At 38.1% G+C, this 20971-nt stretch overlaps 1 protein-coding gene across 1 annotated transcript in view; it reads left to right on the top strand.

Annotated features, from left to right (window-relative positions):
• The window catches only part of LOC114280602 (cyclic nucleotide-gated ion channel 17-like), a 47627-nt gene extending 27281 nt beyond the window's left edge, over nt 1-20346 (top strand). Inside the window, exons 6-7 of the mRNA XM_082920548.1 lie at nt 17227-17463; nt 19246-20346. Of these exons, the coding sequence (XP_082776674.1) occupies nt 17227-17463; nt 19246-19959 (951 nt within the window). The 3' untranslated portion in view covers nt 19960-20346. The remainder of the gene's footprint in view (nt 1-17226; nt 17464-19245) is intronic.
• The last annotated feature ends 625 nt before the right edge of the window (nt 20347-20971 follow it).

Raw genomic sequence — 20971 nt, forward strand, 5'->3', positions numbered from 1 at the left:
TACGCATACCAGCACCCGGTAAGTATCCGGTACGAGTACGGCACCATTTTTGGAGTACCCGTGCTTCATAGGTGCATATACACTTCTTCAGCAAGATGCCCATTCAGAAAAGCATTTTTGACATCTAGTTGAAACAAAGGCTAGTGATGGGTAGCAACAACAGAGATAAGAGTGAGGACAGCAGCCATCTTGGCAATGGGGGCAAAAGTTTCATCGTAATCAATCTCATACTCCTGAGAAAAGCTTTGGGCAACCAAACGAGCTTTGTACTGTTCCAAAAAATCATCAAAAAGGGTTTTGATCTTATAGACCTATTTACAGCATACAACATTCTTGCCAGTAGGTAATGAAACCAAATCCCAAGTCTGAGTTTCAGCCAAAGCAGTTAACTCGTCATTCATAGCAACAATCCAATTGGGATCATGACAAGCTTCCTTGTAGGACCTAGGCTCAAAATAAGTATGAAGACAAGAAAGAAAAGAGTGATAGGAAAGGGAAAAATAGGTATTACCAAAACCAAACTAGTTTGAAGGATTGACGATCTCGCTTTGGAAAGCGATGTGTAGGAGGAGCGGGATCCGAAGAACCAGCTGGAGGGATAGTAGAGCTAGAGACAGGCGAGCTTGGAAGTGCTTTGCAGTGCTGATAAACAAGAAGAGGAGCAGGAGAAGCGGGAGCTGGAGTGGGAGTAGGGGAGGGAGGAGCTGGCGAGATACCAGAAGTGCGAGTAAGAGGCAAGGTAAAGGCCTCAAGATCATAAACAAACTCATCGGGAGAAACATCAGGAGGGAATGGGTCAACATGAACCAATTTATTCTTAGTGATAAGGACAAAGGTGGAAGGTATAGTGTAGTAGGGTAGTTTTTCTAACAGGGTGACATGCCTAGACACATATAGCTTTTTGGTGATAGAATCATAGCACCGATAACCTTTTTGATTAATGTCATATCCTAAAAAGACACATAGGACACAAAGAGAACTAAACTTCGAGTGCTTCCGTTTAGGAAGGAGCACAAAGTATACAGAACCAAAAACACGAAGAAGAGAATAATTGGGAGTAACACCAAAAAGACGCTCATACGGAGATGAGCTTGAGAGAAGAGAAGTAGGCATCTGATCGAAAAGATATGCAGCAGTGAGCACATGTTCTCCCCAGAAGATAGAAGGAACAAAAGACAAGAGCAACAAAGAGCGAGTTGTATCAAGGAGATGATGATTTGCGCTCAGCTTGACCATATTGGGCATGAGTGTCAAAACACAAAGGCTGATGAATAGTGCCATGAGTAGCTAAAACTCCTCAAACTCAGACAAGTAATACTTACCTCCCAAATCAAAACGGAGAACTTTAATGGTGATGGAAAACTGAGCGTGAATCATAGAGTGAAAATTAGAATATATTTTGTAAAAATTAGATTTTCGAGTCATCAAATAAACTCAGGTAAACCGACTATAATCATCCACAAAAGACACATAATATTGCGAGCCACCCTTGGCAACTATAGGGAAAGGACCCCAAATATCAGTATGAACCAATTGAAAAGGAGAAGATGAGATGAAATGAAACTACTTTTATTAAGTTTACAACCAAGACACTCAGAAATATCATCAATGGGAAAATTGCCTAAATGTCGAGACCAAACTAACATCCTTAAACGATCACTCGACAGATGACTTAACCTAGAATGCCAAATATAAAGTAAAGAAGACTTATTGTTTAAATAAAAAGTAGAAAATGCAGTAGAAGACACTTCTAGAGGAACATGCAAGCTGTCCAAGATATATAGTTCTCCAACTCTACTCCCAATCCCAATCTGCCTCTTGGATACTTGATCCTACACAATAAGAAGAAGAGAAAACAATATCAAAACTAGAATCAGATGATCGACTAACAGAAATAAGACTAAATGAGAGGTGAGGCACATAAAATACAGGAGAAAGACACAAATGGGAAGAGGAAACAGAACCAATAGAGTGTACATGAATAGAAGAACCATTAGCGGTAGCAATAGTGATAGAGGAAGAAGGGGAGACACAATTACCGAGGAGAGATGCAATAGGGGTCATATGATGTGAACAACCATAATAAAAAATCCACGAAGTGAACCTAACTGAGTGGTAGTTATAGCAGAGGCCTGGGACGAAAGATTTGGATTGACCACCATGAAAGACTTGAACTGCTCAAACATAGACTGCATATTGGAAGATGGACCATTCTTAGAAACTGGTGCAGAAAAGGCAGCAGATGAGCGAGATTTCGAAGATGTCGGCTTAGAGGATGGTGGACTAGATAAACGACCCTTGGGTTGCAAAAGTTTAGGACAAGCATGTTTCCAATGGCCTTTTAGATGACAAAAGCTGCGCTCTTTCATGGAAACCCAAGGCTTGGGCTTACCAGTAACCTGAAATAAAGGAGAGTGGGGTGGGCAAGAGCGAAGGAGTGGTAAAAACTGACTGGGAAGCAGGAGCACCATGAGCCACCTTAAACTGAGTTTCTTCTGCAATAAGCTTACGGACAGCACCATCCACAGAAGATAAGGGAGACCGATGAAGAATAGCTCCCCGAAGTGGCTTAAATTGATCACGAAGGGCCATAAGAAATTGAACAAGACGTTGCTTCTCTTGATACTTGGTACAACTATCAAGTAGCTGCAAATTTGGTGGTTTCATCAAAGCAAGTTGATCCCAATAAGTAGTCATCTCATTGTAGAACTCCTGAATAGACTTATCTTTCTGACTAGCACTACGAATAGACATCTCAAGTTCATACTGTTTTGCAAAGTTAGACTCAAGGTACATAGTTTTCAAATAGTCCCAAACTTGTTTAGAAATAGAATACTTGGAAAAATTCATACCAGTGGTAGTTTGAACTGAATTATGAAACCAAGTAAGAATTTGTGCATTTTCTTTATCCCATTTAGCAGCATCAACCTCAATTTCTTTAGATTCTGTAGGTCTAATAGTCACACCAATAATGTAGTTCCACATTCCTTTACTCGTTATAAAATTTTTCATTACATGAGACCTGCTGGAAATTTGTGTTAATGTATATAATATGATAGTGGTGTTGGTGAAGGATAGTGGCATGTATAGAATATGATAGTGGTGTTGGTGGTAGATAGTGGCATGTATATAATATGATAGTGGTGTTGGTGAAAGATAGTGGCATGTATAGAATATGATAGTGGTGTTGGTGGTAGATAGTGGCATGTATATAATATGATAGTGGTAGATAGTGGTAATATATAATATGTAAGTGGCATATAATGGTTTATAATGATGTTTGTAATATCTCCTATATAAGGAGTGTCATTTGGTCTTGTAAGATAAGAAGTTTTGAATATAACAGAAATATATTCCTTCTTCCTCATATTTTCGGAGTTCTTCTTCCTCATATTTTCTAAATTGGTATCAGAGCAACAAAAAACACAGCAGCCCTAAAACCGTCATAGCCATGTCGGAAGTCACGTCCGAAACCACTTCAACCCCTGCCGCTGCCATTCCGGTGAAAACGTCCAACTCTCACTCTGTCCAAATCACCACCATCCGCCTAAATGGTGATAATTTTCTCCGCTGGTCACAATCTGTCCGGATGTATATCCGTGGGCAAGGAAAGATCGGTTACATCACTGGTGACAAGAAGGCTCCTGCGGTTAATGATCCGCTGTTCGACAATTGGGACGCTGAAAACTCCATGGTTATGACATGGTTGGTCAATTCCATGGAGGAGGATATAAGCTCTAATTACATGTGCTATACTACTGCACAAGAATTGTGGGATAATGTTAGTCAGATGTATTCTGACCTAGGAAATCAATCTCAAGTTTTCGAATTAACTTTGAAGTTGGGAGAGATTCGTCAAGGAGATGATTCCGTCACCAAATATTTCAATTCGTTGAAAAGGTTGTGGCAGGATCTTGACATCTTCAACACATACGAATGGAAATCGGTTGACGACTGCAACCACCACAAGAAAACTGTGGAAGACAGCCGTATTTACAAGTTTCTTGCCGGCCTCAACATTGAGTTCGATGAAGTGCGAGAAAGAATTATTGGCAGACCTCCTCTCCCATCCATTGGCGAAGTATTTGCCGAAGTCAGAAGGGAAGAGAGCCGAAGGAGCGTCATGCTTAAGAAAAAAGATACTGGTGAATCAATTGAAATTTCTGCTTTAATTAGCGATGCTGCGGCCAACAAGGCTGCAAATTACCAGCGTAGGTTTGATGATAAGCCACGGGTCTGGTGTGATTTTTGCAACAAGCCTCGCCATACACGCGAAACGTGTTGGAAGATCCATGGCAAACCTGTCAACTGGAAAAGCAGCAAACAAGGAGAGAAAAATCATGGCTTTCCTACCGCTAATGAAGCCGATTCAGGTCCCTTCAACAAAGAGCAGATTGATCAACTCTTAAAGCTGATAAAATCCAACTCCTCATCCGGTACTCCTAGTGTTTTGTTGGCACAAACAGGTAGAAATCCTAAAGCCTTCTCTTGCCTAAATTTCTCTCCGTGGATCATAGATTCCGGTGCCTCCGATCACATGACTAGTTTTTCCCATTTATTTAGTACCTATTTCCCTTGTTCTGGTCATGACAAAATCAGAATAGCCGATGGTAGTTTTTCACCTATTGCAGGAAAAGGATTTATTAAACTAACTGAGAAAATTAATCTCAATGCTGTTCTTCACGTCCCCAACTTAGCCTGTAACCTTTTGTCTGTCAGTAAACTATCTAAGAATTCTAATTGTCGTGTTACATTTTTTGAATCCCATTGTGAATTTCAGGACCAGAACTCGGGGATGATGATTGGGCGTGCTAGGATGCTTGAAGGTCTTTACTACTTTGATGAAGTACCTGTTAGTAATAAAAAAGCTCAGAGCTTTAATAGTACTAGTTCAATCTCTGTTCAAGAAAAAATAATGCTATGGCACTATAGGCTAGGACATCCTAGTTTTCTTTATCTGAAACATTTATTTCCAGAATTATTTAAAGGGATTGATTGTTCTTCTTTTCATTGTGAAAGTTGCATTTTTGCAAAATTTCATCGTTCTACTTATTTGCCAAAACCTTACCAGGCTTCCAAACCTTTTTATTTGATTCATAGTGATGTTTGGGGCCCTTCTAAAATCACTACTCTTTCTGGTAAAAAATGGTTTGTTACATTTATTGATGACCATACCCGCTTATGTTGGATTTATTTGATGAATAAAAAATCTGACGTGAAAAATTTATTCACAAATTTTTACAATATGATTGAAAACCAATTTCAAACCAAAATTGGTATTTTACATTCTGATAATGGAACAGAATATTTCAATGAGCAGTTGGGTGAGTTTTTGGAAAAAAAGGGGATTTTTCATCAATCTACATGTCGGGATACCCCTCAACAAAATGGCATTGCAGAACGAAAAAATAAACATCTACTTGAAGTAGCACGTGCTATAATGTTTTACATGCATGTTCCTAAATATTTATGGGGTGAAACAATTTTAACAGCCTCTTATTTGATAAACAGGATGCCTACAAAGGTGTTAACATACAAAACACCTTTTGATTGTCTCAAAACTTTTTTTCCTGACACGAGGTTGTTTTCTGATTTACCCGCCAAAGTTTTTGGATGTACTGCCTATGTTCATGTTCCCAGTCAATTTCGTTCAAAACTTGACCCCCGTGCTATAAAATGTGTTGTTTTGGGTTATTCCTCAAACAAAAAGGGGTATAAGTGTTTCGATCCTCAAAATGATCTAAATCCTGAGATTCAGGTTTATACTAGGAAGCGATTTCATCTGAGGAATAATGACCCGAATGTCCATCCTAATGACCCGAATGTCCACCCGAGTTCTGGCATCGAAATTTTAGGTAATCTTATTCCTTCTATTTCCGACCTTGATGTTCCTATAGCAATTAGGAAAGGTGTCCGAAATTGCATTAAACATCCTATTGCAAATTACCTCTCCTATCAAAGACTGTCTAAAAACCATAGAGCTTTCACATCTAGGATTTCACACTTGTTTGTTCCAAGGAATATACAGGAAGCATTAGATGATCCGAATTGGAAATTAGCAGTCATGGAGGAGATGAATGCTTTAAGGAGAAGTGGTACTTGGGAGATAGTTGATCTACCCAAAGACAAGAAAACAGTTGGGTGTAAATGGGTGTTTACGATAAAATGTAACGCAGATGGAAGCGTTGAGAGATACAAGGCGAGACTGGTGGCTAAAGGCTTCACTCAAACGTATGGGATCGACTATCAGGAGACGTTTGCTCCTGTTGCTAAAATAAATTCCATCAGAGTACTGTTATCTCTTGCAGTAAATTCAGATTGGCCTCTACATCAACTTGACATTAAAAATGCATTTCTCAATGGTGATCTTGAAGAGGAGGTGTTTATGAGCCTACCGCCGGGATTTGAGCAGAGACTTGGAAGCGACAGAGTATGCAGATTGAACAAGTCATTATATGGACTCAAACAATCACCAAGAGCGTGGTTTGAACGCTTTGGAAAGGCAGTTATCAGTTGTGGCTTCTCGCAGAGTCAAGCAGATCACACAATATTTTATAAACATTCAAAAAACAGTAAAATTGCAATTTTGATTGTTTATGTTGATGACATCATTTTAACTGGTAATGATGAAGCAGGGTTAGCAGCCCTCAAAGAGAAACTCGCAAAAGAATTTCACATTAAGGATCTGGGAGCCCTCAAGTATTTCCTCGGAATGGAGTTTGCAAGATCCAAGGAAGGTATATTCGTTAATCAGAGAAAATATGTTCTTGATCTCCTTGGAGAAACAGGTATGCTTGGTTGTAAGATGGTGGAGACTCCGATCGAGCCTAACTTGAAGTTACAAGCTGCTAAGGCTGAAGAAGTCAAAGAGAGGGAACAATATCAGCGACTTGTAGGGAAATTGATTTACTTGTCTCATACGCGGCCTGATATTGCCTTTGCAGTCAGCATGGTAAGTCAGTTCATGCACTCACCAGGGGCAGAGCACTTTGAGGCCGTTTATAAGATCTTAAGATATTTGAAAGGAACTCCAGGGAGAGGCTTACTGTTCAAGAAACATGGGCATCTTCAAGTTGAAGTATACACAGATGCAGACTGCGCAGGAAGTGTTACAGACAGGAGATCAACATCCGGATACTGCTCCTTTGTAGGTGGGAACCTAGTTACATGGCGGAGTAAAAAACAGAATGTGGTAGCTAGAAGTAGTGCAGAAGCAGAGTTCAGAGCTGTTGCCTATGGAATCTGTGAAGTAATGTGGATTAAAAGAATTCTTGAAGAATTAAAGCTTTCTCACCCGACACCTATGAAGGTCTATTGTAACAACAAAGCAACTATATCTATAGCTCATAATCCAGTTCTACATGATCGCACAAAACATATAGAAGTGGATAAACATTTCATCAAGGAGAAAATCAATGCTGGCATAATCTGTATGACCTACCTTCCAACAGGTGAACAATTAGCTGATGTGCTAACGAAGGGACTACACAAGAAGCAATTTGATAAGCTGACTAGCAAGCTGGCTATGGAAGATATCTTCAAACCAGCTTGAGGGGGAGTGCTGGAAATTTGTGTTAATGTATATAATATGATAGTGGTGTTGGTGAAGGATAGTGGCATGTATAGAATATGATAGTGGTGTTGGTGGTAGATAGTGGCATGTATATAATATGATAGTGGTAAATAGTGGTAATATATAATATGTAAGTGGCATATAATGGGTTATAATGATGTTTGTAATATCTCCTATATAAGGAGTGTCATTTGGTCTTGTAAGATAAGAAGTTTTGAATATAACAGAAATATATTCCTTCTTCCTCGTATTTTCGGAGTTCTTCTTCCTCATATTTTCTAAGTAGACCAATGGGAGTAATTGGTACTATCTAACTTAGTAGTGATAGCTTGCAATTTATCATCAGCCATAGTGCTATAATTAAACAACACAATAAAATAAGCAGAGTGACTATTAGATAACCAGAGTTGCTATTGCTATAATTAAAAACCCAGTAAACTTATTATAACCAGAGTTGTGACCTAATCACCCACAAATATTAATCAGAGAGAAAACCAGGTCAAAGAAGAGGGAGAGAATCTGAACTCGAAACCAGAAGCAGAGAGGAACTGAGGCTGAGAGACTAAGCCAGAAGCAGAAGTCGAAGTCGATCGTCATGGTCAGACCTTACTTTGATCACGTGAACCAGAGGGAGAGACAGAGAGATCACCAACTAGAGTCACACAGAGGAATCAATTGAATCAGGGGGAGAGAGCTTCGATCGAACTAGATGAACCAGTTGAGGGGTCAAAGTAGGTTGAAGAGCACTCGACTGTGTGAGACACACAACCTAGGTCTCCAACGCAACCTAGAGACCAGAAATAGCAACTAGGAAGAGCCTTGCAAAGAGAGAGAAAGGGGCTGCAATGGTCGATGATGACCCGTGACAGGTGTGCCAGCGTTTGGGTCGTGACTCTAATACCATGATAACAGAGAAGAAACTTGTATATTGATTACTAAAATTAATAAACCAAAAGCTAAGTAATCAATATAAAGGACTAAACTACATTGAATGAATAATATAAAATACAATAATTCACAGTTGGACACAACACACAATGGACACATGTCAGACACACTAGAGGAAGTGCATCAATTTTAAATTTTTTTTTTTCGAATCCCAATTTTTAATTTTTTTTCCCAATCAAGCAGGTTGGAGACATAGCAAGACACGATGAAGACACCCAATTACTTACTGTAGGTTACATATTTTCAACAGAAAAAGGGGGGTTTTTGTTGAGAAGTCCCTCAATCTCAAATTTTATTGTCAAAAGAACAAGTCAAAAAGTTTTCATTCATTAAGGACAAAATTCAAAATATTTTAAAAAAGTGACAAATACCCTCAACTTTTAACCTTCTCTCCCACCACCTTACATTACCACAACTACCATTGACTATTGCTAGCCACCACTGACCACCGTAGGCCGGTGACAATTTTCCAGTGCCAACACTGGTTGGCGCCAAATTTTCAGTGACCACCGCCGGCTGGCACTAATTTTTCGATGACCATTTTTTGGCAAGAATCTTCGGTGACCATTGTTCGATAATTTTCATTATTACTTCCAATGACTCATCTTCTCCGACAATCTACTCTAGACACCATTTTCAACAACTATCCGCATCATCATCTAATGACCAATGTTGCCACCACTACCACCACTACCACTTAGTAACCAACTACAAACAACAATAAAAAAATCCAAACCTCACAGTTTTTGTGAATAGTAAAATTTACTCTGTTTACTTGGATAGTATAATTTTACTGTCTAATTGAAACTTGTAAATAGTAAATTTTTACCATTGACATCACTAACCACCACACTTCCTACGATCGTTACCATTTTTAGTATAAATATTAAATGAGAAATTAATCAGAATATTGAATTAATAATGTTAATAGTAAAATTTTGCTTTTTTTAATTTTACTTTGGTAGATAGTAAAATTTACTATTTGCGCTACTAAACATATTGAAATAACATTTTTGTTTGAGATCCCAATCTCAATGTTCGAACAGATCGTAACACAAAAAAAGGGGAAATTTATGAGAAAGTCGCGTTTGGGAGAAGTGTGTACCATTGAGTCCTGCATTTTTTCTTATACTCTATCTAGTCCTATTTATTTGGTAAGGTAATCAAACAGATCCTGCCTGGTACATTGAAATTGTTCGTGTGGACTGTTATGCCCTTTTGTCTTGTGTTACATTGGCGTACGACGTCATTGACTTCCTGCTAATTACGTTGTAATGTTTGCCACGTTTGGAATGATTTGGAACCCATATTAGTAGGCCCACATGATTCACACACCCATATCATAGCCCCAACATATCACAAAAAACAAACAACCAAACCACATGTCACCCACGTTAAGGGTTCCTACCAGAATTGATCTGCAACACCCAAACCCCACACCCCCAAATTGTGAACCCGTTTGGTGACAAAGATTATAGTTGATATTCACATCACAAACAAAAAGCTACCCACAAAAACCCACCAAATATCTATCACACATGAAGCTAACCAAGAAATCCTAATTTTCAAGTCGGTACAATCAATAATGGCAAATAGATATTGGCGCTTGATTTTTAACAATGTAAGCAGTAAAACCCTAAAAAATAAGCATCGAACAGCCATCATACACCAAATCAAACATAGAACCCTAATTTTGAAGTCGGCAACATCAACATTGACAAACAGAAAATGTGACACTTATGTTTATGCCCCATCATTGTTGCAATGTGAACACACCAAAATGGACCAAGGAATGCTGGCGGTGGACAACCGGATCTCAAACATTACTAGAGGAATGTCACGTTGCTACGACAGGCTACGAACAAACTGGGGTAAAGGTTTAACAGTGTGGACTGTTATATACCAAGCCTGAATCTTGGGAATTCAATGTGATCAAAGAAATCCAAATGTATAATTGGTGATGATTTGAACGACGAGATACTCGCTAGTTCAAAAAGGGTCAAATTTTGACAAATGGGTTAGGACGTTAGGGTTTTCCCTATGAGAATATACATTGTATATATGGTATATTAGGAATTAGGAAATTTCCTTGCTTGTGTATATTAGGAATTAGACAATTTTCTTTTCTTTGTATTTCCTTTTTTTGTCATAGATTAGGGCTATATAACTGATGCACTCTTTGTAAACATACTACAATTGAATATACAGTTTCATTTAGAAAACGTAAATGGTATCAGAGCCGTGTTTGAAACCCTAACAGCAATCACGCAACCCTTTGGTTCTAATCTGAGTTTGGTTGGTGGTTCACTCGAGATTGCTCTCTAGGTCATTAGAGTTTGATCCATCTGTTCTCGCGACCCATCTTGGTTTTGCAAGACTTCGACCCATCTCTAGTTCAGTCTGTCGAAACCCCTAGTTCTCTCTCTGGTTCGAAGCTCTCTGGACAAATTTTGCGACCTAGTTGATTCGCAAGTCTTTGACTCGTGATTTCTTTTCGTTGCTCTCTGCCTCGCGATTGTCCTTGGTGTATGGTTCTCTGGTTGCTTTGTCGCATCTGTTGGTTGCATCGAAGTGAAGTTACCTCTCAGTTTCTCTCTCTCGAAAGGGCTCTATCTGAGGCTGGTTCGAAACCCCTATCTTTCAGTTGGTCACTTCTTGGTATTTGACCCATTGGATTTTTGCATCTGAAATCCTCTGATATTGGATTATTGTCATATTGTTTTCTGATATTACATTTAGAACCCACACTCTTTTGGTTCTTACACTGTGATTTTGGATATATTGGTTTATTACATTGTTGCCCTATTAGCTTTCAGTTTATTAAGATGATGACAATTTCAGCTTCTGTAAAGCCCAAGAAGGGGCTCCTTGCTTCAAATGAGTGCCTTCTGCCATCAGAGGGGCCATCGGAAGTATAACTATCCTAAGAAGGGATGTCTGTTTGGCTCGTATTCTCAGCAGTCTCGGACTCAGTTTCGCCCTTCTTCTCCGAGTAATTTTCAGGCTTTTGTCAGTTCTACTGCATCTACTCCGGCTCTTGATCCTGACTTGGCTTCCTTGACTACTTAGATTAGTCAGCTTCAGCATATATTGTCTACCTCCCATCCATCCCTATCTGCCCTCCCATTGTTTCCCCTTTTCATTCAGGTTTGCTTGGGTCTTCTTCAGATATTTTTTTGTCTGTCTGGATTTTTGACTCTGGTGCCTCTCATCATATAACTCTCCATCTCTCTTTACTTAAAAATTGTACTCTTCCTCCCTTTCCTATTACTGTCAATGCTGCTAATGGGTCTGGTATGTCTGTTATATCTATTGGGTCTGTCCTACTGTCTGCTCTGTCTGCTGTCTCTATTCCATCTGTCTTTTATGTTCCTCAGTTATCTGTCAGTTTATTATCTGTCAGTTTATTATCTATCAGTCAGCTTGATGCCTTTGGTTTTGATGTTATCTTTTCTTCTTCTGTTTGTCCTGTGCAGGATCGGATCTCGAAGCAGCAAATCGGGACTGGCCATAGAGTTGGAGACCTCTATGTGGTGGAGAGCTTGCATCTGCCTATGACTACCTCTCCGATTGCCCTTTTTTTCTTTTCAGTTAGATTCTCTGTCAAGTCCTTTCTATTTGTGGCATTCCAGATTAGGGCATTTGTCTGTTGACCGCTTACGGTTTTTAGCTCAGTCAGGTATATTGGGTAAAGTTTCTCATAGTGAACTTACTGAATGTCGGGGGTGTAAACTTGCCAAAATGACAGCTTTACCTTTTCGTAAAAGTACTTCTATATCTGATACACCGTTTTCTTTAGTTTATACTAATATTTGGGGCCCTTCTCTTGTTCTCATCAAAGGGGGTTCTGCATGCTATGTGTCATTTGTTGGTGACTGCACCCGTTATACTTGGGTTTATCTTATGACTCATAAGTCCGATTTCTATCAGATCTACCGTACCTTTCAATCTATGATTACTACTCAGTTTGGGTCTATAATTAAAGTATTACGGTCTGACTTGGGTGAGGAATATTTTAAAAATGAGTTCTGTGAGTATTTGGCCAATTTGGATACAATTCACCAAACTTCTTGTACAAATTCACCTGCCCAAAATGGTCGAGCCAAGCGTAAACACTATCATCCCCTTGAGACAGTTAGGTCTCTTCTTTTCTTTGCCTCAGTTTCGGCTCCATTCTGGGGGGAGGCAGTTCTTGCTGCTGCTTTTCTCCTCAACTGCATGCCTATTCTTTCTGATCGATCTCCTTATGAGGCTTTGTTCTCCCAAATTCCTAACTACTCCTTCCTTCGTGTGTTTGGGTCTGCTTGTTTTGTCCTTCTTCCCTGCAAAGATAGGACCAAACTTAATGCCCAATTTGTTCTCTGTGTCTTTTTAGCTAGGAAGCATAGATACGGATGCAAGATACGGATATGGCGATACGACAAAACCTAAAAAAATAGGATACCGGTACGACTAGGATACGTTTGTGAAAAATATATTTTTTAAAATTATTAATAGAAACCACAATCTTTCCCCTCCCAAACACACATTAATGTGTATTATTTGGGCATTTAAAATTAATAGAAACCACAATGTAATTTTATAATGCAAAATACTAACCTTTAAGAATTTTGTATTAATTTAAGCTAGTAGCTTGTTTACTTTTTAAATTTTTAATAGGTCTTACAAATATTTCATTTCAATATCAAGTTTAATATATTTATATTACAATAATAGAACAATTCACAATTTGTCCCTATGCTTTTTCCTTTGACACTAGTGAAAAATGTTGTATTCAAGTTTACTTGCTTATTTATTTATTGATATTTAATTTTACGATTGTTATATTCTCTTGTTAATTCTTACTTTCTATGTAGTTATAGGGAACATGCATGAAATAATTAGGATACATCAATTTGATAAATTCTATTATTTAACTCACTATGCTCTTCTTATTGAAGAATTTAACAAAATATTAAAAAAATATTCTTATATTTATACTTGCAGTTATATTATATTGTATTATTATGCAAGAAATGTAGAATTCTAATTTTATAAAACAAGAAAATATGACTTGGAGTATCCGATACTTCAAAATTAAGTATCCGATACTCCAAAATTAATGAAAAATCCGATATGTATCCGCGAGTATCCAAGGAGTATTGGTATCCGATACGGATACGTCACCCTATTTAAAGTATCCGTGCTTCATAGCTTTTTAGGTTATAGTCCTACTCAGTAAGGCTATCGTTGTTATGACCTTGTCTCTCGTCGCCTTTATGTCTCCTGTCATATTGCCTTTCTTGAATTTTTATCTTACTTTCAGCTTTCCCCTCTCACTGCTCTCATTTCCAAAGAAGATTTGGTTCACATTGACCCATTTCCTTCTGAGGTCCCGTTTGATGAGTACATCTCCATTGTTCCTCCTGAGGCCATTCCTACTTCTCCGTCTGCATCACCCATGGCTCCTTCTCATCCTTCAGCTTCTTCTTCCCCTCCGTTGTTGGTCTATTCTTGTCGTTAGGCTCCCTCACCACCAGTTGTCTCTACTCCTGTTGCTGCTCCTTCTGCTTCTGACGACTCTGATCCTGTTGCACATCGATATCCTACTCGTGAGCGTCGCCCTCCAAATAGGTTGAGTTGGTCTAATACATATTTTTTTGCTTCCTATCGTACTTTTTTGTTTGTTATTCATTCTTTTTTAGAACCATAGTCTTACACGGAGGCCTGTCAGGATCTTAATTGGGTTCAAGCTATGGAAGATGAGTTGTTTGCCTTATAGAAGACTTAACACTTGGGAGTTGGTTCCTTTGCCTGCTGGTAGGAATCCGGTTGGTTGCAAATGGGTTTATAAAGTCAAGACTCATTCTGATGGTTCTCTCGAGCGCTACAAAGCTCGCTTGGTTGTCAAGGGTTTCTCATAGGAGTATAGTATTGATTATGAGGAGACATTTGCCCCTGTTGCCAAGATGACTACTGTCCGTACCTTGATTTATGTTACTGCTGTTCGACATTAGCCTCTCTATCAGATGAACGTTAAGAGTGCTTTTCTTAACGGTTATCTCCCTAAGGAGGTCTATATGTGTCCTCCCCCTGGTCTTCTCCACTCCTCTGGGTAGGTTTGTCGTCTTCGGCGTGCTTTGTATGGTTTGAAGCAGTCTCCTCGTGCTTGTTATGATCACTTTCAGACTGTCGTTACCGAGCTTGGGTTTCATCATTCTGCTTCTGATTCTACTTTGTTTTTGAGATATACCTCGGCTGGTTTTGTTGCTTTCCTACTTATGTGGATGATATGATCATCACTGGCTCTGACTCTGCTGCTATCTCTGAGGTCAAACATCTCTTCCGCACTTTCGAAATGAAGGATCTGAATCCATTGCGGTATTTTCTTGGTATTGAGGTTGCCTCTTCTCCAAAAGGCTATTTTCTGTCTCAGGGCAAGTATGCTACTGAGGTTATTCACCATGCCGGTCTTACAGACACTAAGGTTTTTGATACACCTTTTGAGCTTAATGTGAAGCTCAACTCTACCGACGGTGTCCCTCTGGATGATCTGACAATCTATCACGAGCTGGTGGGTTGTTTAGTTTATTTGACTGTCACTTGCCCTGATCTTGCTTATGCTGTTCATGTGGTTAGTCAGTTCGTTTTTGCTCCTCGCTCTACACATTGGGCTGCTTTGGTTCGCATTCTTCGCTATCTCCGGGTACCATCTTTCAGGGCTTGCTGTTGTCATCTAATTCCTCTTTAGACTTGGTGGCCTATGCTGATTCTAATTAAGCTGGTGATGTTACTGATCGCAAGTCCACCTCTGGTTTCTGTATGTTTCTTGGTGATTTCTTGATCTCTTGGAAAAGCAAGAAACAAACTGTTGTTGCTCGCTCTACCGCCGAAGTTGAGTACCATGCTATGGCTCATGCTATTACTGAGCTTGTTTGGCCTCATTGTCTTCTCTCTGATTTGGGTGTACCTTAGTCTTCTCCGACCTCCCTCTATTGTAACAACCGCAATGCTATTCAAATTGCCCACAATACTATCTTCTATAAACGAACGAAACACATTGAGATTGATTGTTACTTTGTCCGACAACATCTGCAGTCTGGCTCTATCTTGTTTCTTTTTGTCTTCTCAGTTTTGCAACTTGCGGACTTCTTCACCAAGACTCACACTACCGCTCGGTTTCAGTTTCTTCTTAGTAAACTCTCAGTGTTTTCTGCTAAAACACCTTGAGTTTGAGCGGGGTGTGAGAATATGCATTGTATATATGGTATATTAGGAATTAGGCAATTCCCTTTTCTTTGCATTTCCTTCTGCTATCATAGATTAGGGCTATATATAACTGATGCACTCTTTGTAAACATACTACAATTGAATAAAGTTTCATTTAGAAAACTTACATTGCCATATATCGCTGCTACATTTGTGATCATTGAAATGTGGTGGATTTTTGTAATGCGGTGCTCTGTATTTTAGGTAATAGCAAAAATATTGGGATACACCCTCACCCGCCCATCTGTTAATAAATAAGGGCGAATGTGACATTCCACAGCACCTAGGACCTCCTGGTTCATAAGATTAAATGTGGGACTAGCTGGTGTAATAGATCACAATATGGGACTTATGGGTCATTGCCCCCCCCCCCCCCCCCCCCAAAAAAAAAGGGCACTAAAACTGGATATATATATATATATATATAGAGAGAGAGAGAGAGAGAGAGAGAGGGAGTAGATCTATTGTAGTTGATCTTAGGTCTAAGGTCTCCGATCTCAGATCTAAGATCTCCAATCTCAAATTTGTTTGTGGGCAAAAAAGTCCAAAAGATATTCAACTTGTCATTTTCACAATAAAAAATATGAGATGAAGGATCTTAGACATTAAAACCTTTCAATCTGAACTTCTCATAAGATGTAATCCATTTGAGGAGTTTTTAGCCAAAAATCCCTTAAAAAGAAGTTATTGAATTTTTATTTTTTTGAAATGAATATAAAGATTTGTTTAAGTAGGAAGAAATTAGGTTTTTTTATTTTTTTTATTTTTAAATTTATTTTTTAATGTAGAAAAATGATATTATTGTGTTGTGGGTAACTTGCTTATGCTACTGCGATTATGTTTATTGTGATTGCTTATGCTTTGATTTCTTGTGATGTATTAGTAGAATAAACATTTTTTGTTAAAAGGAATATGATTTACAACTTTATTTTATCTTTTGTTATGTGAATGATATATTAATGTTTAATCCCATGGATATGAGTTTTCAATTTTTGTAAATATTATGCTCCATTTTTCATTATTGTTAAATAAAATATTCAAATTATGACATATAATAAATATAGAAAACTACAAAAAAAAAGAACCAAGTTAATCATCAAATTATGGATCATAAGTTTGACCTTGTTGGTTGCCATTTTGAGCAAAAATAAACCTCTGCCTAATTCTAATTTGCATTTAGTAAAAGCGTAAAAGTTTCATTAGTTCAGAAGCAAATAGAGCACACAACTTTGGCAGTGCATGAATCATGTGATGCTTCCTTCTCTATGACAGTCTGATTGACTTGATACCATTTGAAACCATGACTCAAAAGGGTGTTAAAATTTCATTTAGATTGAAACTGTAAATCATGGAGTATACTTATCTAGCATTCTGTTTCTTTTGTCAATGCTTGTCTTCCTACTGCAATTTATGGTTTTAGAGATAAACCTAATTTGTTCTTTCTCTGTCTCTCTCAGACATACCTGCAATCTCTAACAGTGAGGCTCGAGGAATGGAGACTTAAGCGAAGAGACACTGAAGAGTGGATGAGACATCGACAACTACCTGAAGATTTGAGACAACGTGTTCGCTGTTTTGTTCAATATAAGTGGCTGGCAACTCGAGGAGTACATGAAGAAGCTATCCTGCGTGGCTTACCTGCTGATCTTCGTCGTGATATCCAATGCCACCTCTGCTTGGACCTTGTTCGACGAGTATGTTTCTCTCAAATATTTTTTGTTTATAGAGCTAAAATTCCATGTTGTCAAGCCCTTACCATGTTTTGTCCAGAATGGTAGGCAATGTTCTGAAAAGCGGTTGCGGTCGCCATAACAGTGGCAGTGGCAGTGGCGCGGTTGTGGTTGCGGGGTGTAAAGGCCGTAGCATAACGGTTGCGGTAACCGGAATAGTGAAATTTTTTTATTTTTTGTACAATTTGAAAAAAATTTACCGATACACATATTTTTTTTCCATAATCATATTTATTGGATTTTAAAATAAATTTTGATCAATTTTTGTAAATTTTTAAGTATGATCCAATATATTTTATACTTTGAAATCACTATAAATTGAGTTTTTTACATTTTATTTTAGTAATTAATAAATTTATATGTCATAAATCCATATTATACTTGTGGCAAATTTTTTTTTTATTGGACTTATATGTATAAAATTATTTTTTTAATTATTATATTTGTGCAAACATATGCAAATTTTAACTTGAATAGTTTAAAAAAATAAATTACACATGCTAATGTAATCATATAAAAATTTAAAAAAAAAATTATAAAGAAAAAAAAAATTTGGGTTTGGATAACTTGAATATTGATTATCCTTTTGGATAACCTATAAATAAAAATAAAATAAACTAATCAACAAAAATTGACATGTATAAAATATGTATTAATACATAATTATAGGTGTTATGTTTTCTAGATATTTTACAAAAAAAATCAATCACTAACTATTATATATAAGATAAACATGACAAAAGTAAGAGAATAGCAACCAAATAGAATAGCATAGGTCTTATACCTTTAACAAATTAATAACAGTTTCTTCATCTTCCTTCTTCTCTCTCTATCCCTCTTTCCCCATTTTCAGTCTTTTTTTTTTTTTGTTTCTTTTTTCTGAAAGAAGCAGTTCGGAACCGTTACGTAACGGTGTATAACGGGCCGTTACGGCACTGTTACGGCCGCTACGGCAGCCGCTACGACCGACACATCTGTGAATCTCAATCACACCGCAAAAGTAGAGATAACGTGTGGTGCCTACCGCCGCAACTGTTACGTAATGGCTGCAACCATTATGTAACGCCACATTTTGAAACCTTGATGGTAGGTTTGGAGGATTGTTGACATTAACCAAAAGGGAATGAGAAATGTCAGGGATACTAACACTTCTACTAGCAATCTTACTCACTCACAAAGCTTATGTGGGTCCCCACACCAAATGACGGTTGATCCCACAAAAACTTGGGAGTGTGTTAGTAAAATTGTTAGCGTCCTTAGCATTGTTGAAATAGAATTGCAGCCTTAGAGACAAAAGTTCCATAAGCTACTTCCTCCATGAGCTCTCCTGGTGACTATTAGAAATTAATGTTCATGCTGATTGCAGCCTTAGAGACAAAGTTCCATAAGCTACTTCCTCCATGAGCTCCCCTGGTGACTTGTGTTAGAAATTAATGTTCATGTTGACCCAAACATAGCTTTGGTTTTTTTTTTTTTCTTTTGTTTTGTGTGCATGCGGGTGCACGCGCGCTTAGCATCCAAAGTGCTTTATTGGTTGAATTGAGGTGAATAGTAAAGTTGAGATATCAATAAGTAATATCGAACCTTTACGCTATGCTTGGATCATGGATTTGGGTATGGATTGGGAAAGGGAAACAAAAAAGCATCCAAACATGGCTTTAGATTATCCCCTTCTAAATTAGAAAGTTAGAATGCCAAGATTTTAATTTACTTTTCACAATAACCCTCATTTTTGGGCATTGGCAGGTTCCATTCTTCTCAGAGATGGATGATCAGTTACTTGATGCAATATGCGAGCGTCTGGTCTCCTCACTGAGCACTGAAGGTACCTACATTGTTCGCGAGGGTGACCCCGTCACAGAGATGCTTTTTATTATCCGGGGGAGACTAGAAAGTTCTACTACAAATGGAGGCCGGACTGGGTTCTTCAATTCCATTACATTGAGACCTGGAGATTTTTGTGGGGAAGAGCTACTTGCCTGGGCTTTGCTTCCAAAATCAACTCAGAACTTGCCTTCTTCAACTAGGACTGTTAGAACACTCGCTGAAGTTGAAGCATTTGCATTGCAAGCTGAAGATCTCAAGTTTGTAGCCAACCAATTTAGGCGCCTCCACAGTAAGAAGCTACAGCATACATTCCGTTTCTATTCCCACCATTGGAGGACGTGGGCGGCCTGCTTTATTCAGGCGGCTTGGCGGCGCTACAAGAGGAGGATGATGGCAAGAGATCTCACTTCAATGGAGTCATTTGCTTTGGATGAGAGAGCAGTTGGTGAGACTAGCCAGGAGCAGCAGGATGGTTCGAATCTTTTTGAGCCAAAACCAAACATGGGGGTCACAATATTGGCTTCAAGGTTTGCTGCAAACACTAGAAGAGGAGTTCATAAGATTAAAGGTGTGAGCCTGCCTCAGTTACAGAAACCTGAAGAGCCTGACTTCTCTGCTGAGCCAGATGAATAGTTGCTATTTTGTATCACCTAGAGGTATATACAGCAACTACACATTTCACTGCAAAGAGAAAGATGACTCAGATATGCACTCCAAAAACTGTTCCAAATGGGGCCTGAAATCCACATTGTCCACGTCCCTAATCCTACGCATCTTCTGCCAATTGGAGACACAGATTGTATTGTATTAAGAGAAGGGGAAGGGAAAGCTGAGTCTTCCTTTTTGTATGTGTAATTTATAACATTGTAGTAATGTTGTTATTTTGTACTATATCACTATATCTTCTTTGGTTGTACTACTAGGAGCTTTAGAATCAACTCTCAGTTGATGATCTATTAGCCAGTTCAACTGCTGTGGACCCTATGATTTGCAAGTAAAATGATTTCTCAAATTTGCCTAGAGAACATGATGCTAGAATCATCTCTGTTATGTGCAGCCTGCTATGAGATTGGGAGTGTTTCATGGAAAATTATTAGATAGTTACCAAACTTCTCATGACTCCACGTGTTATCTTTGTATAGGTTGTATTTTGTTGCACCGGTGAAACTGAAAGGATATAGTTTTTCTCGGGTCCATTTAGGTGGACTAGATCATTTGGTTGGGCTTGTGGAGCTTATGATGGGCTTCACTATGTTGATTTGATTCATTCATTTTGTAGGATTCTATTAAGGAAAAAAAATCAACAAATTGATTAGTTAATCATACTCGCATTATTTTATTGTATTTATGATGATTTATTTTTTTAAAATATATGATAATCCGAACCGTTCACTTTTTAGGATACGATCAATAGAATATTTTTGTAAAATTTCAAATTGATCGGATAATAGTAAACCTATGATCAGATCAAATTTGTATCTGTAAAAATAAATAGTAGGTGTAATTTTGATTATAAAATTGAAAACAAATTTGAAAATTCTCGAATTGTCTCATGATTACATGATTATCGATTTAGGCAATCTAATAAAAATTATGAAATCATGATCAATATAGAGTGAGAGAGTAAAATAAAAACACAACCACA

Source organism: Camellia sinensis, chromosome 3, assembly GCF_055761805.1.
Source record: "Camellia sinensis isolate YWXY chromosome 3, ASM5576180v1, whole genome shotgun sequence".
Classification (NCBI taxonomy): domain Eukaryota; kingdom Viridiplantae; phylum Streptophyta; class Magnoliopsida; order Ericales; family Theaceae; genus Camellia; species Camellia sinensis.